Consider the following 20,193-nt stretch of genomic DNA (forward strand, 5'->3'; position numbering starts at 1 on the left):
GGGATCTTCCCGGATCGGGGCATGAACCGGTGTCCCCTGCCTCGGCAGGCGGACTCTCAACCACTGCGCTACCAGGGAAGCCCCCTCCTAGGTTTTTACAGAGACTCTCAGTAAGGATTCAGGCATGTTCAGCACCCTTACTGGCCTGTTCCAACCCCAGGGGAAGGGAGATGCCATACAAAACTCTGAAATGCGGGTGGTGGCACATTAATGATCATGGGCATTGAGTCTGGCTCGGCAGGGACAGAGGGAAAGGCCGTGAAGGTGAAGTAAGTGGCAGTGTCGCAGGAAAGAAAGTGGGACCAGAGAGGATGGTCATGTCCCAGGTCTCAGGTGAGTTCCTGGGACGGGGGTCGGCCACTGAGTGTGGGTTCTTGGCTTTGCGCAGGAAAGAATTCAAGAGCGAGCCATAGTAAAGTAATAAGAAAGTTTATTTGGGGACTTCCCTGGTGGCGCAGTGGTTAAGAATCTGCCTGCCAATGCAGGGGACACGGGTTTGAGCCCTGGTCCGGGAAGGTCCCACGTGCCGCGGAGCAACTAAGCCCGTGTGCCACAACTACTGAGCCTGCACTCTAGAGCCCACAGGCCACAACTACTGAGCCCACATGCCACAACTACTGAAGCCCGTGCACCTAGAGCCTGTGCTCCGCAACAAGAGAAGCCACTGCAATGAGAAGCCTGTGTACCGCAACAAAGAGTAGCCCCTGCCCGCCGCAACTAGAGAAAAATCCGTGCGCGGCAACGAAGATCCAGTGTAGCCAAAAATAAATATATTAATTAATTTTTAAAAAAAGGAAGTTTATTCAGGGAGATACACACTCCATAGACAGAGTGTAGGCCATCTCAGAACGTGAGAGGCACCAGGGTACGGGGTTGTCAGTGTTTATAGGGGTGGGTAATTTCATAGACTAATGAGTGGGAGGATTATTCCAAGTATTTTGGGGAAAGGATGGGAATTTCCAGGAATTGGGCCACTGCCCACTTTGTGACCTTTACGGTTGGCCTTGGAACTGTCATGGCGCCTGTGGGTGTGTTATTTAGCATGATGTATTACAGTGAGCGTATACTGAGGCTCAAGGTCTAGTGGAAGTCAACTCGTCCACCATCTTGGAGCTGGTTGGTTCTAACCAGTTTATGTTGTGTCCTTGGTGGCTGTCATTCTTTTAAAGGTTATGCCCTGCCCCCTTCCTGTCTCAGCAAGTGCTGAGGTGCTCAGGGGCTGCTGGATGGGCAGGCGGCTGTGGTCTCCTCAAGTGTGGTCAAGTCATACTTCAGACGAATAAAACTAGAATTTCTTTTTTTTCTTTCTTTAGTTTTATTATTATTTTTTCTTTTTCTTTTTTTGGCCACGCTGCACGGCATTCAGGACCTTGGTTTCCTGACCAGGGAGCAAACCCATGCCTCCTGCAGTGGACCGCCAGGGAATTCCCCAAACTAGAATTTCTGAAGCAAGTTCCAGGCATTGATATTTTGTAAATTTCTCCAAAGATTCTAATACACAACCAAGTGACTGTCAACCAGAGTAACTTTCAGTGTAGATGCTTGGTTGGAGACACAAACTATGAAATAGGAAAAAACTGTGGAACTCAAGTGTAGTTGGAGCCCAGAGAAATTGGTGGTGGTTCTGATAATTTTCTGCATTAATGATCATGGGGCAGTAATTCTTTGATCAAACATTCACTGAGCACAAACTGTAGGCGTGGCATTGACTTAGCTACCACAGAGACAAAGGTGAAAGGACTTCATCTGTTGGAGAAAGATGGCCAGACCTGATGATTATGCTGCTGAGAGAAAAACTTTTCCAGCATAAATTTAGATCTGAAGTAATTGACAATAAACAGATTAACAGGAGAAAAGTTTATTATACATGTGGGAGTGCTCTGTAAGGAGAGCACCTACCCAAACAGCCAGAGGGAAAGGGTTTATATTGCCAGTTTCATAAAGGGGAGGGGCAGGACTGAGGCTTGTTGATACAGTGTTTTTGGATGTCCTGTGCCCAAGGTCAGTCACCTCCCTGACTGGAGACCTCCCCAAGGGCTGTTTGTGGCAGCTACTCTTCAGAGCTCTGCCTTAGGCAGAGGAGGGAATTTCCAATGAGATTTCTTTCTGTATCTATTAGAAATCAGATGTTTTCATTTTGAAGTAATTTTGACGTTTCTTTTGGGTTGTCAGTCCCCACATTCCCCCGGTTGAAACTTCCCAAGAAGTTTCACAAGCAAGGAGCTGGTTGATTGCTGCAGAGAGAAGACTCAGCTGAGAAGGTGAGAAGTAGGCAATCTGCAGTAGGAAAGAAGACCTTGGGTTAGAACAAGCAAACAAAAAGAAAAACAAAGATTAATGGTTGGAGCAGATTCTAAACCCATTTTCTGAGTCCAGAGGGCAGTCAGTTGAGAAGATATTTAAACATTGAGTTTGAAGCATTTTTAGGTTATGGAGGGAGGATGGCAGTAAGATGGATTTCCTGGTTTGCAGTTTGAATGTCTTTGGTAATGGCATCCCACACGTGATCTGCTGTGGTGAAGCCTCGAAAAGGTTTACATCAAGTTGACCAGCTTCATCCGGAAGGACTTTTCAGATCCTCAGGGAAGGGGAAACTGCACGACAGCCTGGAGTCCCATTGAGGATCTGGGCAGTCAGGTCACCTCGAGTCAGGAGGGTGTGAAGAAAATTAGAAATGTTAACTTGGAGGGTTGTAACCAGGCATTGAAGGAAACCCAAAGAATTGAGAATTTGGTGAAGACTGATAAAATGCACAAGAGGGCAGGATCTAGACCAGTTTACAGATAGATAATAAAACCTCAAAGATAATGAACAGGACTAGAAATCTGAATAACCCACAAGGGTGTGTTACAGTTTTCTGTTGAAACATAAAATTTCTCTCCACAGTCGTGTCCTTCTTTGATCAGAGATACTCAAAATAAGATTATTTTTCTTTATTAAAAAAAGAAAAAAGATTTGGCCTAATCATTTACATAAGTGCAGCAAGCATGCCAGTTGACCACATAGGCCTCTCAAAAGTTTGCTTTGCTGGAACATTTTATAAGGAATCTCAGACTTTTAAAAGTCATTCGAAGCTAGGAAGCCAAACCAAGAACTGCAGTACCTATAGATTTGGATGAATTCCTATCTTTCTGAAGTCCTTAAAATATTCTACAGTTTTGGGGCCTGCCAGGAAGTGACCTGTAAGTAAGGCTGGGAACTATGTAAATTAGGTACCAGGCCTATTTTTCTAAGAGGCGTTTCTAAACATTGGTTCTATAAAGTCAGCCTTAGCTCCTTAAAGCTGTCTGGTCGTATACAATTCTATGAATCATTTTTAAATATGCCATTCCAGTCAAAGCCTTGGTTATATAATCAGTGTTTCCAATTGGGTTCTGTACAAGGAAGACGGATTCTTGCTGAAGTTATGCAAGTAACTACATTGCCATGAAAATAAGAATAGTCAGTCAGAGTCTCTGAATTCTGGAAGGATCAGGCAGGGGGAAAAAGATAAATGTTTGTTACCAAAGTTAGTGTGCCCAATGCACAGTGAGGCCAAACAAACCAGAACATCAGAGTTTGGAGCAGAGAAAGGTTTATTGCAGGGCCAAGCAAGGAGAACCGGTGGCTCATGCTCAAAAACCCCTGATGGCTTTGGTGGAAAAGTTTTTATAGGCAAAATTTGGGGTGAGGGCTGCAGGGTGTGTAACTTTCTTCTGATTGGTTGGTGGTGAGGTATTACGATGGTGCTACAGGAATCTTGTGCTCAGCCTGAAATTACCATCCTCCACCTGGATGGGGGCCTTAGTTCCTGCAGAAGACACTTCAAGATATTGTTTTGTATATCCCTTGAGGAGGAACCAGGACCCTGCCCCAAGGGTGCACTGTTGTTCTTGACTGCCCTTCCCTTGTTTCTCATTGCCTCCCTTTCCCAATTAGCAACTGTTTGAATCTGCCCTTCGGAAATTAGGGAAGGTCAAGGAGGCTGAGTGAAGCCTATCTCCTAGAAACAGGGGGTGCAGAAGGGCTTTTGTGCCCAGGAGGGCCCCACAGAATCCTGCTTGGTTTCAGCTATTGTTGAAAAATCCATTCATAAAACTTTTATATCACGTCAGCCTGATACACTGGTTCTTTTATATATATGTATATGTATATGTATATATATATATATATATATATATATATATATATATATATACACACACACACACACTATATATATATATATATATATATATATATATATAAATAATATAATTTATTTATTTTTGGCCGCATTGGGTCTTCGTTGTTGTTCGTGGGCTTTCTCTGGTTGCAGCGAGCGGGGACTACTCTTTGTTGTGGTGCACGAGCTTCTCATTGCGATGGCTTCTCTTGCTGTGGAGCATGGGCTCTAGGTGCGCGGGCTTCAGTAGTTATGGCTTGCGGGCTCTAGAGCGCAGGCTTAGTAGTTGTGGCCCACAGGCTTAGTTGGTCCACGGCATGTGGGATCTTCCCGGACCAGGGATTGAACCCACGTCCCCTGCATTGGCAGGCGGATTCTTAACCACTGCGCCACCAGGGAAGTCCGATACACTGGTTCTTAACAGTTATACTGGGATTGTTTCATGAATGCTGTAAGCTAGCCATCATCAAGTTATTTCCCTGTTTATTATTTTTATAGCACGTATGTTAGGCAAGTTTCAAAAAAAAATCACAGAATAAAAACCTTAGTTAAATACATGGGTTTTGTTTTATTGCTGCACTTGATATACATGAAATAATGGATTTCAAGCAATTTTACTGCATATCTACTTGTACTTTTATTCTTAGGCTGAGTTTATAATTTTTATAATCTTAATAATCTAGTAGATTATATTAAGTTGTTATTCTACCTGGGTTTATTAGTCAAATAATGTATGCTCATATTATACTTAATGCTGATAACTCAGAGTGAAACCATGCACTTCAGGTGGGACTTGAACCCACATGCTGGGAGTTGAACCTGGTCAAAACCCACTGTCTTTTAATTGAGGTCACACACTTGGTCTCAGGACTTAATGAAGCTCAGGTTCTTTATGTCTTGTCGAGTGAGAGACCCAGTGATAGGTAGAAGTGGATTTATTTAGAGAGAAACACACTCCACAGAGTGTGGACCATCTCAGAAGGTGAGAGTTCCCAAAATATGGTGTGGTTAGTTTTTATGGGCTGGGTAAATTTCATAGGCTAATGAGCAGGATTATTCCAACTATTTCGGGGGAAGGGGTGGGGATTTCTAGGAATTGGGCCACCGCCTGCTTTTGACCTTTTTTGGTTGGCCTCAGAACTGTCATGGCACTGGTGGGTATGTCATTTAGCGAATGCATTCCAATGAGCATATAATGAGGCTCAAGGTCTACTGGAAGTCGAATCTTCCACCATCTTGGATCTAGTTGGTTCTAACCAGTTTTTGTCTTGTCCTTTGTCTGTGTCATTCTTTTAAAGGTTGTGCCCTGCCCCCTTCCCTCCTGTTTCAAGAGGACAACTGCTTTTATTAAACTGACACCACTAAACTGGTTTTATTTATACATGAGCTTGAAAAATATTTGGGTTCTTATACTTCTGGGAGTTTTAGGAATATTTACTTTGTCACTTATTTCTCTTTAAGCCAATTGGAACAGAGCTCCTTAAGGGGGTTTTATAAATTAATTTGGTAATACCATCCAGGGCTAGGAAAACATCACAAATACAGTGGGCCCTTGAACAACACGGGTTTGAACTATGCAGGCGGGTCCGCTCATAAACAGATTTTTTTTCACCGAAGACGTACCACAGTACCACATGATCCACAGTTGGTTGAATCCACAGAAGCAGAACCGCAAAAATGGAGGGCCAACTTTAAGTTATACTCAGATTTTCAATTGCATGGAGGGTTGGCACCCCTAACCCCTTCGCTGTTCAAGGGTCAGCTGTAGCTTACATATGTACATACATACACACACATATGTCCATACATATGTAAACAGACAGTCAGATACAAAGAGAGATCTTACTGCACTTGTCCTGACAGCTGAGCCACCAGTCAGCATAATCACAGTCACACAAAACTCAGCAGCTTATGTAAGAGTTGGTTCTCGTCTTTGCCCTGCTTTATCTTTTTATCTGAATTTAGTTTTGGGGAAATGGAACAATTTAAGGTAACCTGCTCAAGATGAGGACTAATGCTTTTTTACTATATTTGACTTTTAAGATTTTCATTTCCCATGATATGTAACCCTGTGGAGGCAATGGACTAAACTTCAGGTGAGGGACTTTTTGAGAATACCAAGCAGCAGTCTGTGTGTTTCCACAGCCCAGCTGCGTGGGTAAAACACCCGACCTATTTCCAATATGTCGTTTTTCCTTTTCATCCTCAGGTAGAGGCTGTGTGGAGTCCCTGAGTCCCTTAACAGCCCCCCATGGAGGCAGGGGCCTAAAGCTCTAGTGGCTGTAGGGAGGTGGGGCTGGGGTGGGAAGGAAAAGGCCTGGCAGGGTAGACAGAAGGAGCCGGTAGAAAGGTCAGGCACGCGTACAGCCCTCCCTGGGATGCCTTCTGAGGAGACGGCTTGGAATTTCCAGACAGAAAGTAGAGTTAGGGGATCAGGGGATGAAAAATTACTGAGGAGATATCAAGGGTGGAGGGACTCTTGCTAAAGGCAGGTCAAGGGTTTAGACATCAAAGGTGGGGGGGATGAGGGACTTGATCAGATAACAAGGTGGGGGGTGACTTAGCAGGATTCTTGCTAAAGGCAGGTCAAGGTCAAGGCAAGAGGGCTCAGTTCTTGGTAAAAGCTGAGAAACTAAGTGAATGTCTAATGACTGCATCAAAATTTTACAAGTCAGGTGGTGTCAAATTCTTAGCTGTCAACAAAAATGAAAAAGGGCTTATTTGAGTTTTTTTACTGTGTGATTCTGAGCATGTAACCCTGAAGAAGTGGTGATACTAGTAAACTTCCACTCCCTTTTACTGCTGTGAACAAGTTCTCAATACTTATATGTTTAAAACCCAAAAACAGAAATAGAATTAATGCTAACCCCCCCCACTTTTTTCTATCAATAAGTAATATATAGAGACATGCATTTGGGAAAGTAGTGGAATCCATCTCATTTAAAGATGTATTTTCAATAAAAGTTTACTTTTCATGCTTAATAATAATTTACCAAAAATATAACATATTTGTCATTTTGATTAATGTATATGATAATTATAATAACTCAATCCGGAAGAAAATGATTTTAATGTAGAAGAGCCTTATTGCTACAGGTATATATACATTTTTTTCATTTCTATTTATATATATATATATTTTTTGTTCAAGAGGGATATGACAGCTAGTAAGTGGTAGATTGGATGCTGGACCAGATCATTTGACTTCAGAGCCGGCACCTTAACCACTACATCATATGCCTTTCCTCAGTGAATGGGTAGATTGTGCATGGAATTTTAATGCCCTTTTAAACTTCTCCTGCATCATCTAGTTAACTCCTGTATTCCTGACTTAGTGTTTCCACCAGTGGCCCTTTCCCTGGAAGCCCAGACTAGGTCACGTCACCCTGCACCAGATGCCTCTCTCACAGCCCTTTGTCTGCCCCACTGAGCTGAGAGCGCAGCAGAGACGCAGATGGCATCCTCTGCTGCCCTTATTGTCCACTGCCCCAGGAGTGCCCAGTGCTCAGTAACAACTGGTGGATGAGCCAGGTGAATGAGTGAAAGGATTACATCGTCAGATATGCATATTTGTCATCAGCTTTACTGAGGTATTATTTACATCAGCTTTCTTGAAGTATTATTTACATGCGATAAAATTTACCAACATATACATTCATGTGTCCACAACCACAGTCCAGATAAAGAACATTTCTATCACTGCAAAAGTTGCCTCGTGCCCCTTGCAATCTCTTCCCTCTACTCCCAGCCTCTGAGGTCACTGTTCTGCTTTTCTGTCTCAGTAGTTTTGCTTTTTCTGGAATTTCAGACAAATGGGATTATACAGTATGTAGTCTTTTGTGTCTGTCTTATTTAACTTAGCCTAATGCTTTAAAAAATTTTTTTATTTATTTATTTTTATAAATTTATTTATTTATTTTTGGCTGCATTTGCTCTTCGTTGCTGTACGCGGGCTTTCTCTAGTTGCGGCGCGTGGGCTTCTCATTGCAGTGGCTTCTCTTGTTGTGGAGCACAGGCTAGGCGCGCGGGCTTCAGTAGTTGTGGCACGTGGGCTCTAGAGCGCAGGCTCAGTAGTTGTGGTGCATGGGCTTAATTATTCTGTGGCATGTGAGATCTTCCCGGACCAGTGCTCGAACCTGTGTCTCCTGCATTGGCAGGAGGATTCTAAACCACTGTGCCACCAGGGAAGCCCCTAGCCTCATGCATTTAGATCCTTCTGTATTGTTGCATGTGTCAGCAGTTCAAGGTATATTTTTTTAAACCACCTTACTTTTTTTCGAAATAGTCCAGAAATAAATAACTAAACCCATTGAGGTTGAGACTTGATATGCTGAGATAAGCAGCAGTTTCCATGTGTGCTTGGGGCTCATGGGGTCCCCAGAACCCTTCAGCATGTCCGTGAGGTCAGAGAGATTTCATGGTAACACTGAGATGCTGTTTGCCTTTTTCTCTTTCATCCTCTCATGGGGTTTCGGGAGCTTTCCAGATGCTGCGTGACATGTGGGATTGCAGCAGATTGAATGTAGAAGCAGATACGAGAACCCACCTGTCTTCTGTTAAGCTCTCTGACTTAAAGAAATTTGTAAAAATCTCCTCACTAAAATTTTTCATTTTGGAAAATATCATTTTTTATAACAGATGTTAATTATATTAACATGTAATGGGTTGTCTATTGTTATTAGATGACTTAATAGATATTTTAAATTTTTCTTTAATTTCTCGTAAAACAAAGAGTAATAAACACAAATCATGAACAGAAGCTCTTTTGGGCCCTCAGTTTTTCAGCTGTAGAGAGGCCCTTAGTCCAAGAAGTTTGAGACTCTCTGGACTAGGGACATTTTTTAACAGGGGATCAGGAACAGGATGAGGAAGTCTTGGAGCTGGTTGTGGGTTAGAAGAGTCTTGAGACATGGGGTGATGACCTGGCCCGAGGTGCCCGGAAAAGGGGCCTCTGGAGGGTATGCAGGCAGAAATATGAGAACATGCAGTGATGGCCAGAGCCTTGTTCTCAGCCCCTGCTGCCTCCCGGGACCTGATGTGGCAGGTTCTGTCGCATACATGCTTCCTCTGATGGGTAGCCCACGCTTGCTTGCAGGAGGGCATCAGAGGCTCAGAGGCAGCCCCTCTCCTGAGGTGAAGTTGCAGCTACTGTCTGACATGAAGTTGGGCACTTTCTGAGGATCTGATGGCTGTGCTGGGTTCTGATCCCAGGGCACACAAAGGAAATCAGCAGGACTGTTTCTTTGGCTTTCAGGAAACAAATTTTACTCTTCTGGTAGAGTTCTAAGTGCAAATTAAAAGGCAAAAGCAGGTGGGAGGCTCCTCTTATCATTGGTGATACTCTTGTTGGAAACAATAGGTGTGGATCGTGGTCAGTGATGCTGTTACTAAACCACAGCAGGCTCACTCCTGCCTTTGACCTGCTCTCTGCTTTTCTCTTTCAGGCGAAAGGGCCTGTGCTTCCGACTGAGGAAGATACTCCTCTGTGTCGTGGGGTTGTACGTGGCCATTCCATTTCTCATCAAACTGTGTCCTGGGATACAGGCCAAACTGATTTTCTTGAATTTCGGTAAGTGCTGTGTGTCCATTTTTCCTTTCATTTTAGTAAGAGTTCATTTTCATGGTGATTTATGTATTTATCTATTCACTACTGAGATTAGGAAATAGAGCCTTTTTATTGTCCAGAAGGTTCCCTTCGCCCCTTCCCAGTTAAAAGATGTTTGCAATGAGGGCATTACTCTTCAGGGTTGGCATTTGTGTGCACAGGTGACTACTGCATGGTGGGGGGGTCTTTCTTCAGCTGAGGTGGGTAGAAATGTTGATAACATGGAGAGTCTTCTGAAGCTGTCATGTTGGGGATGCTCTGTCCCTTGTGCAGTCTGGGAGGTTAACTATCCTTGGAAAAGGTGACCACTGAAAATAGTGCCTTAAAAATAATTAGGCCTTTTTTCTTTAAATTAAAAAAAAATCTTTTTTTTTCCCCCTTAAAAAACCCTGACATACTTTGGTTTCTGTGGAATTATATGCTGGCTTTTGAGGTGTTATAGTCTCCTTCAGTTAACTTGGACCTGGTGTGTTCTAAAGTTTGTTTGTTTGTTTTCATGCTATATGTTTACTTTTGGGCAAGTGGGAGGAAAAAGGGTAGAAGTATCAGGTTTATGAAGTGGAAGGTATACGGTTGCCAGGAATAATCCTTTGGGGGAGCATCCTTTCACACCTTCAAGATGAGGCCAGGCAGGAAGGGACTGCGCCTGCGGGCCTTCGAGGTCGGCGGATAGAACATGCTGCTTGGCACACAACAGGTGCCTCATGAGAGATGGCCTTGCAGTCGGGTGTGGGGAGCACTCAGGGCAGGTGAGGCAGGCTCTGCACTCTCTTGGCTGTGCTGGTTTGCAAGGAGTGGGTTTGAACTTGTGTGTGTCGGAGCTGGAGGCTTGGGAAGCTGGGCTGGTGCTATGGAGGCAGCAGGGGAGCTGGTGAAGAGGAGGTGGGGGGAGAGGACAGACAAGAGGTGTTGAGGTGTCCTGTGCGACTGGCCTGGGGCAGCAAGGCAGGGGGTGGGTGGCCCCTCGTCTGGAGTAACACCAGTGCTGCAGACTCTGCAGAGGCCCGTGTGCATTGGGGCACATGAGTTTGGGGTGTTAAGTCTGCAGTAGACTTGATCACAGAAAAGTGGATGTCGCTGCTAAAAGGGAATGTCTGCTCTAAAGAGGCGCAGGAGGAGGAGGAACAGAAATAGTGAGGTGGATATTTAATACTTCATAAACCTAAAACGCGTTTTTTATTTGGGTGTCATAAAGTAAGTGTAAAACACATGTAGGTACACTAAGAAGCATTTGATTTTTCTAACATAAACATGGCTAAACTTCCAGGAATTTATCATCCCTGAGTTTTCACTGCTTATGAGAAGCACAAACTTAGAAGGAACTCACAACCTATTAAAATCAAGAAAGTTTTGTTTTTTTCTGACTGTAATGTCCCTTAAATGTCCACAGTCAGTCTAGCACAGAAGAGAGTTTGGGTTACACGCAAACATGAAGCCACAGGCTGCAGATTTCCCGATAGCAGACCTTAGAGTCAGCCCTGCACAGCTTTCCCACAAGGCAGGCCTCCGGACAACTCCAGGCCCCTTGGGCAGGTGTCTTGGCAGCAGGTGGCCTGCTGCCCTCTGGGCTGCCACACCGCGGGGTCCCAGCAAATATTTGAATAGAGTTGATTTTCTTTAGGTCAGTCATTGGGGTAACTTTAGACGCAGCCCACAAATTTTGCACTGTTGATTTCCTAATGAAATGGCAGGATGTTCCTGGGTTCTCTGGGTTGGGCTCCATGGCACAGAGGAGGAGGGCCAGGCTGGGCCGTGGGGCTGCCCTGCACCCCCCAGAGAGACACCCGTCCCCAACTCCTTGTTTCCATATACCTGCTGTGTGGAAGTGGGATAGTTGTCTGTGCCCCTCCCCTGTGGAGGAGATGGGGATCTCCAGGCTGTCTTGCAGTGTGACTTGGCAGTTTCATCTCACGCTTCTGGAGGGCCTGCGTGTTCGGGGGACACCTTTGTTCTTGTCTCCTCAAGATGTGAATTGTGAGCTGTGGACTTTCATTTGGATATTGAAGGAAGTGTAACAATCTTTTAGGCCCCAAAACATGATTAAAATAGTCTTAAGTTTATAGCAGCTCTATCTGAAACTAAATGTATAACTCAGATAAATAAGCATTAGATGAAGGATAGCATCTATGATTTAAGGCATTATTCTACTTAAAATATATTTTCATAAACAAAAAATACATGCTCTTTCTAAAAACAAAAGATTAACTGAAAAACTCTGAATGGCATGAAGAAGAAAATGAAACTTGTTCAGAGAAAACTGCTGTCACATTATTTCCTGCTGGTCTTTGTGTGTGTGTCTGTACATGTAAGCATAAACATATGTGCTTTTCGATACTCACATTCAAAAGTCGGTACCCCCGCCCCCAACCCAGCGATGTTGTGGTGATACCAGCCCCTTGTCAGTCTTTGCCCTGGAATTTAGAACCATCTCCTGGTGGGAAGGAATGTTTCAGTTCAGAGGCTGGTGTAAAACTGCACTTGTCTGCACACTGCCTTGGGCCTTTTTTGGAGATTAGGGTTAATATATGAATTGCTCATTTGTTGTTCAAGCAGAGGGCCAGCCTGTCCACTACAGCTTCCATGGGATGGCAGTCCTTCAGCCTCCTCTTTTTCCTTCCCCTTAGCAGTCCCTGTGACCCCTGATAGCTTTCTTTCCTTATCCCTTTCTTCTTGTGGAAGGCCAGAGCCCTTCGGGGAACTGGAGTTTGATAAAACCCGGAGGGTTTTTAAAAACCAAGAGGTTGGTGCCCCACCTCTTCCCGTATATCAGGGTGGTCTTTACTCAGTGCCTGGGATGGGGCATAGCCCCGATGTTCAAAGTTCTCAGGCAGTCAGACGTGTTCTCTGCAGCCCAGGAGTTCTGGCCTCTCACCCCACCAGTATCTTCTAGATTGGCTGAGGAAAGGATGGCAGACTCAGTTGTTTTCTGTTCATTCATGTGTTTACTCACTGTTTACCGAGCACCATCTCTCTAGGGTCCTTTCTAAATCGCTCCCGATGATGTCTGTGGTTGCTGATAAATGACAGCAAGGTCAGAGGGTGGATGATACACAGCTGGGGAAGCAGGAGAAATCAGAGGCCTGGTCCTGACAGCTGCATGGGCCTGTGTGCTGGGTCCCTGGGCTGTGCACTCAACTTCTGTGTGAGACGGAGCTTGTAATTGATAGCGATGAGGAGGTGGGTCACTGTCCCCGGCTCCCGATTCCTGCCCCTGCCACCTCAGGGGACTGCTGGCGGGCTGGGTGCTCTCTCCTTGCTTCAGCCCTGCGGTGGAAGCAGGGGCCAGGAGGGTGGGCTCCAGCCTGCATCCCAGAGTCACAGGCCAAGGGCTATGGCCACACGAAGGCCAGCAGGAGTGAACCGTGTTCTGGTCCAGGCAGATCCTGGACCCTCCTCAGGCCAGCCTGGGACCCTGCATCCCTTGACTCCGTTCCTTTGTCTTGCAGCAGTTCTGCTTGCTTTTACCAGTAGTGGCCAGGTGGTTCCTCTGGGGCTGTCTCACCCCCCGGGACTGACCAGGCACCTCTCGCTAGCTGGAGGGGAGGCACACCGGCAGCACCTGCTGCACTTGGTGCATTAACTGCATCCTTTTCCACAGTTTCTAAAACAGAAATGAAAGTGAACCGGAGGACGGGCTTGGTGGGATGAGTCTGTCCTAGAGCAGAGTTGGGTTTCTTGGTTCTAGATTTCTCGGGCTTGGAAGCTTTTAAGATTAACTGCTAATCTTCGGAAGATGCTTTTCACTGGTAGGGGCCCTCTCGGGGCTCTTGGGCAGCACGTAAGCCGCGTGTCCGCCTTTTCTGGGAGAGAGCCCGTGAGGCCTGACAGCAGTGCCCTCAGCCCTCGATGGCGCCCACCTTCCCTTTGGCACGGGCACTCCAGCCTCAGGAGCAGAGTTGATTGAATCAGCACTTGTTGGACATATTCAGAGTTTTACTGACAAAGTCGTTTCCCCTCAGTGGTCAGATGATGAACTGCCACCTGACTGTGCAGCCTCGGCTTCCCCAGCACGGAGCAGTCACCAGGGATGGCAGGAGCGGGCACCTCCGTCTGAAAGAGACGCGTCCAGGGGAGACCTTTCTAGGCCTGCTGGTCAGGAGCCCTCCCTGAGGATGTTGTCAGAGTGAACTCTGACTCCACAGCATAACAGACACCACAGACGGGGTGGCTTAAAACCACAGAAATGTATTCTCTCCCAGTTCTGGAGCTTCGAAATCCCTGTGTTGGCAGGCCTGGGCTCCCTTTTCCTTGCCTCTTCCCAGCCTCTGGTGGTGGCTGGTGTTCCTTGGCTTGTAGCTGCACCACTGCTGCCCCTGTCTCCGTCACACGGCTGCCTTCTCCTGTGACTTCACGTTGGCTTCCTTTTGTCTGTCTGTATCCAAATTCCCTTTTAATAAGGACACCAGTCGTATTAGATCAGGTCCACCAAATGACCTTACTTAAGCTTGATTATCTCTGTAAAGACCCTGTTTCCAAATGAGGTCACCTTCTGATGTGCTGGGGGTTAGGGCTTCAATATATCTTTAGGGGGGACCCAATTCGAGAACATTCAGGGCCCACCAGGATCAGAGCCAGTTTACCTTCCTCACTTCCTATCCGATTAGTCAAGAGTGTGGGCTATGGAGTCGGGCTGCCTGGGTGCAACTCCCAGAATCATCACGTGTGACCCATGGTTGAGCAAGTGCTGTGGTCACAGTCATACCAGCCTGTTTCAGGGACGGTGTTCAGAGTACCGGGAAGGTGCACCAGTAAATAGGATGCCACCTCCTTTGAGTGCCGGTTTTCTTTTGAGAAAGTTTTTAAAATGTAGCCTGCTGCTTGGAAAAGAGATGGATTAAGAAGCTGGAGGTTCAAAAGCAGCCCTGGTGGGAGGATTTGTCTTCCCCGTGGTTTGAAATGCTCAGGGAATTCCCAGGGGGAAGGAGCATGTGCGTATCTCTATGTCCTTGTGAGTTGGCTGTTTCATTTCTTCAGTGAACGTTTACTGAGCCGTGGGGACATTTGACGAAGTAAGAGCTGGAATGTAGGTATGTGGGTGCAGAGTATTGGGGGGGCAGCAGGTGCAAAGGCCCTGGGGCGTGAAGTGGGCATGCAGGGCTCTGGTGCCGAGAGGCTGTTTGAGTTACACAATGAAACTACTCTCTTCACCAAAGAAAACCAGAGTTGCATGACTTCCTTGTTGAAGTCGGGACTGGCCAGAAGTCAGGGCTACACTGCCCTTTGTCCCCACCCGCTCTGGGAATTGCCATTTTATAATGTGAGTAAATCCCATCTCAAGGTTTGGTTTTTTGTTTTTGTTTTTCATTTTTCAACTAAATATAACTTCAAAAATTGTGTTCATCTCAAGCAATAAAAGTGCACTGGTATACAAGGGGGGAATTACACACTCGCCTCCACCCCCACACACACTTTAAACCCATGTTCACAGCCTGGTGTGTGTCTCTGTATTTCTTTCCCAGCCACACTATGTTGGTATTGGCATTGGCGTTGGTGTTGCTTGCTTGTACAGTGACGACATGGGATTACGTAGCCGCAGCTCAGTGATCTTACCCTCCTTCCCTGCTCTTCTCACCTGCCTGTAATTCACGGAGGTTCCTCCAGGTCTGTCGATATTGGCTGCCTCTGTCTGAAGGCCCAGGGCTTCCCATCGTTGGTTGCACTGCAGTTTATCAGCCTTTGCCCTGTCGACAGGTCATCTGTTAAATTCAGGGCTGAATGAGTAGCTGCTGTCTTGCTCCCATGCCTTCCCTCGACTCTGTGTGGCTTGTGGGTTCTGTGGATTCCTCCACCTCTGGCACCCACTCCTCATCTTCGGCCTCACTCTCTGTTAAATGACAGCACTAGGAACCTCAGAATCCCACTTACCTGGCCCGCACCCACATTCAGGTGGTCATCAAGCCCGTGGCCCCAGGTCCAGAACACACGTCCATCTGTCGCCTTTCCCACAGTCCCTCCCCCAGCACCCTGGCTCCAGCCTTCAGTCGTAGCCTCCTTGTCTCCAGCCTCTCTCATGGCCAGGCCGACCCTCAGGTCTCCCAATGATCTTTCCTTCCCTCCTTCGCATCTTCTCACACCTTGAACAGCCTTCAGTGGGTCTCTGCTTGGACCTCATCCTTGCCGAAGGATCTGTAGATACACCTACCTCCAGCCCTGCCTGAGGCTGGAGGGCCCCATGCCCCAGGCAGTATGGCGTTGGGAAAGTACTTGGCAGTTTTTGAGAGCTTCACCTCTGCTGTGTACATGTGTGTCCGTCCACCCTCACTAATCCTGGTTTCCATCTCTTTGTCCCCCACAGTGCGTGTTCCCTATTTCATTGATTTGAAAAAACCGCAGGATCAAGGTTTGAATCACACCTGTAATTACTACCTCCAGCCAGAGGAAGACGTGACCCTTGGAGTCTGGTGAGTGTGCAGCCTCAGGGCTGCAGGGCTGGGCACCGGCTCTGCGGCCTCTCCAGGAGGCAGAAGGCCTGTGAGGTGTGGCCAACTGCTGTCCTGATAGCGGAGCTGTCTCTGAAACTCTTGCTTGTCCATTTTTATCTTTTACCTGCTGTTTCCAAAGGAAAGATCTCAGCTAAATTCCTTGAATAATGGGGCACGAGATGGCAGCACCAGCTCTGTTCTGAGGTTTTCAAACCAGATTGGTTTTTGCAGAAAGCCGCGTTTCCAGGGGAGAAGAACGCCAGAAACAGAGAATATATCACAGAATCGTGAGCGCAGGCTTGAGCCACACCTGTCTTGCAGAGAAGGGCCCCACCCAGTTGTTGAAAGCAGCTGCATTTCTTTCACACACAGCACTCTCAGCTCTTGATAGTGGTGGCGTTTGCTCTTTTCTTAGCGTTTACTTTTTTAGCCATAAATTTAGGTTGGGCCTAAGCTCTGTGACTTCTTGGCATTTCTTTGGAATATGATTTAATGCTTTTTCTGTGGACTAGTTGGTGTTTACAAACAACGGAACCAGAGCGGACCGGCTTTCCTGTGGCGTCTTCTCTTTCTCTCAGAAGCAGCTCTGAATTGCTGCCTTTGTCTCAGTAGAACTGCTGTGGACGTGAGAAGCTTCTGAGTGAAGTGCTCTGAATCGCCTCCCTGTGCTGTGCGGAGGGCAGGGGGTCCTGCGTAAAGACCAGAGAGTGAGAGGGAGGTTCTGGTTCGTAGTGGCTGAAGCTGGGGCTGTCTTTGGTCATTTCTGGTTTGTTTTAACAGAGCATTTACAACCAGTGTGTGCATTCAGGCCACTGTGCATTTTCATTTTCAGTCAGAAGCCTGACATGTTTTGCTCAGAGGTGTTTGGGGGAATTGGCAGCTCTCCTGATGGTTAAGAGGGTCTGTGCTTTGAAGATGTGGGCTCAGCCAGGCTTCTTCCTCGAGCAGAACAGCCGTGTTACAGGACAGGTATTTGTGGACAGTTACCTGTGAAGGTTGTGTTGGTGATGACCACGTGAGTCTCTGGGAAGCGACAGCCACTGTGTGCTGGTGGGCACCACTGCCCGCCCAGGTCTGCACCCTGCTCTGTCTTGATCACAGTGTGGGCCCTTGGGTGACAGCAGCTCCATTCACCACCTGCCCTCACTGGCACCTCGCCAGGTCCTCCTGCTGCAGAGGAGCTGGAGGCGGGTGGTGGTGGGAGGGCAGCTCCCCTCTGCCTGGCAGGGGGAGGAGCCCAGGGATGGAGAGCTTGCCTGGGCCTTCGTCAGGAGCTCCGAGTTTGGGTAGGCTGGCTACGGGAGGCGTATCAGCTCCCAGCACCTTCCAAATGTACCTTTCCGTCTCATAGGTTTGTAATTGTGGGAGAGTGATAATTGCAGCGGTCAGAACCACCCAAAATGCAATCCTCTGAAATGGGTCAGAGAGACTACGTTAGAAACGAGATGCTAACACTTAGAAAAGAAGAAATTGGCCATGTAATGTTTTTAAAACTTCCCAAGAATGAATTTGAATAAGTTTTACAGAAAAAAGGTATTAAATCAGACCCTCCCCAGTGATGAACAGTGACTTTGATGTGTCCTGAGTTAAGATGAACCAGAGCACCTCTCTAAAGGAGGGTTTGGCCACATAGACATGTGTCCACCTGCCTGGCCAGGCGTGGAAGGACTGCCCACGTGGGCCTGTGACGTCTCCTGCAGAGGTGCATCTGTGCCAAGGCGGCTTGTGGACAGGCTCTGTGTTAGAAATGGTGCTTTAAGGATGGCCGGGCTTCCAGTCCAGCCCGTAGACCCGCGTTGCTGAATTAGTACATACAACAGCACGATATGTCTTGCGTCGTGAGTTAAGTACGTACTTAAAGACATGGGGACGTGGCGGTGCTCAGTGTCCATTCAGTGCCCGTTCTGTGCTGGAACCCAGCTGCAAGGGGTCTGAGCTCACATAGCTTCCCCTTTATACAGGAGGAGCGGCTGTCGCCCCACCCCTAGTACCTGCTGCCGGTGCAAGCTTCTGGGGCCCCGAGAGGGCCCATCCGCAAGTCAGGAAATGACCTGCCTCAGCTGCCAGAAGCTACCCTCACAGCTTGGAGTCAGCCCACCTGGCCTCCTGCTGTCCGCTCAGTTGTGACTTGAGCCGTGGGCATCCCGTCTGCAGGCGCGTCACCTGCCGCTCCCCTCTGCTTCTGCTTCCAGGCACACTGTCCCCGCTGTCTGGTGGAAGAACGCCCAAGGGAAGGACCAGATGTGGTATGAGGATGCCTTGGCTTCTAGCCATCCGATCATCCTGTACCTGCACGGGAACGCGGGCACCAGGTGAGGAAGGGCTCCTTCGTGGGGCCCATCTCAGTGAGAGCATGGGTGCACCTGGGACATGGGTGTCCTGAGAACACAGGAAGAGGCAGGGTTTGTCTGGGGTTTGGGAGAAGCTTGCATGAAGTCGTGTTCCCACAGGCCCAGAGCAGAGCAGGGCTGTGTGCAAGGTGGACCGCGCCTGCTTGCTTGGAAACCACCTGCTGAGCAGATGTGGGCAGCTGTGTCCAGAAACCCCTGGTCCGAAGCTCGTGCCTGGGGTGGGGTGGAGGTTGCTGCGTCTGTCAGAGCCTCAGCCAGAGGGGTGTCCTTCTTCCTGGGTTAGGGAACAAGGCTCCTCAGTGGGCAGGAGGCATATGGTCCCTCAGCCGAGGTTTGTTGAGACCCTGCAGAGCCACCGTGTGCCCAGGAAGTTGCCCCTGCTCACCCAACACCTGCTGTCTGAGGACACTTTCTCGCTGGCAGGTGTGCCCTGCTGGAGGGGGAGGCATGCTTCCTGGGGAGGGGCGAGGGTGACGTTGAAGGTGGGGGCGCCCCATGAAGAGACCCAGCTGAGCATGCAGGGACAAGCTTGTCCTCGGGGGCCGCCATGCCACGCTCTCAGGCCAGGGTACTTCCAGCCCTGAGCCGGCAGTGCCAGCGCATCCCACTGGGCCATCAAGGAAGCACCTATGTCTGTGCAGATAAAGCCCTCGCCCAGGTTTATCCCAGGTGCTGTTCAAGAGTAGGTTTAATGGGTGTGTTTCAGACAAGCGGGGAGGGCTCCTTCCAGCCCACATGGTCAGCCTTGTTGAGAAGAGTCTGCAGGAGAGCTGGTGGGGTGAGAGGAAGAGGGGCCTTTTCTGAACATGCATTGCCTGAAACCCCTGGGAGGGCCCTTGTTCCTTGGGTCTCGTGAGAGAGAGCCAGCAAGAAGCAGCAGGAGGCCGGGCACCGCGGGGCCGGGCTGGGGTCAGTCATTTCACAGGCAGAACCGGCGAGGAGAACAAAGCAGGCCACAGCGGGCGTCTGGGCAGAGGGGCTACACAGAGGATGTAGCAGGATGTCCAGGACGTGGGGCCCACAAGGACACTCTGAGCCGGGAGAGCGGAGCGCTGAGCTACTGACTCAGCACGCACTTGGCAGTCTGCTTTCCCTTCGTCTGGGACAAGCGACAGCGGGTTTCTCTTCCGCTTTTCAAAGAGCAAGTGAATACAAACAGCTCCTGTAGCCTCTTTCTATAAATGAGGGAAGTTTGGAGTTCTTTGTGAGCAGTGCCAATCACATGTAAAGAAGACAAAGTCTGTCTGTAACTTCAGGATGGAAGGAATCTTGTGACTTTGAAGGTTTGCTGCCCACCCCCTGCCCCATCCCCAAGGACTACTCAGACTGCAGATCTTGGCGGCCACCCGGCCGGGCAGGACAGCAGCAGCCGTGGTTCCCTGAGACTCGGACCCCCAGGATGCCCCCAGCCCCATCACGCTCTAAATCCCCCTTCTTGCTCAAGGTAGGGTATTGGGAAAACTTAGAAAAGAGCCATGACAAATGGTTGCAAAGATAACTGAAGACACTGCGGTATTTCTTTCTGGTCTTGAAGCTAAGTCCTTTGAATGTTTGTTTCTGGGTTATATTGGCTTTCCACCTTCGTCGTGTTCTCGCCTCCCCTGAGGACACTCGCTCCGTGAACACACACCCCGGAAATTGGCCAAATGCTCCTCATAAAGAAGGGAAAGA

General features: G+C 48.1%; 1 protein-coding gene across 1 annotated transcript in view; it reads left to right on the top strand.

Moving 5' to 3' along the window:
• ABHD12 (abhydrolase domain containing 12, lysophospholipase) overlaps positions 1-20,193 on the top strand; it is a 71,071-nt gene that overhangs the window by 39,836 nt on the left and 11,042 nt on the right. Inside the window, exons 2-4 of the mRNA XM_007451442.1 lie at positions 9,589-9,713; positions 16,045-16,150; positions 18,364-18,483. Of these exons, the coding sequence (XP_007451504.1) occupies positions 9,589-9,713; positions 16,045-16,150; positions 18,364-18,483 (351 nt within the window). The remainder of the gene's footprint in view (positions 1-9,588; positions 9,714-16,044; positions 16,151-18,363; positions 18,484-20,193) is intronic.

Source organism: Lipotes vexillifer, unplaced genomic scaffold (assembly GCF_000442215.2).
Source record: "Lipotes vexillifer unplaced genomic scaffold, Lipotes_vexillifer_v1.1 scaffold670, whole genome shotgun sequence".
In the NCBI taxonomy this organism is placed as follows: domain Eukaryota; kingdom Metazoa; phylum Chordata; class Mammalia; order Artiodactyla; family Lipotidae; genus Lipotes; species Lipotes vexillifer.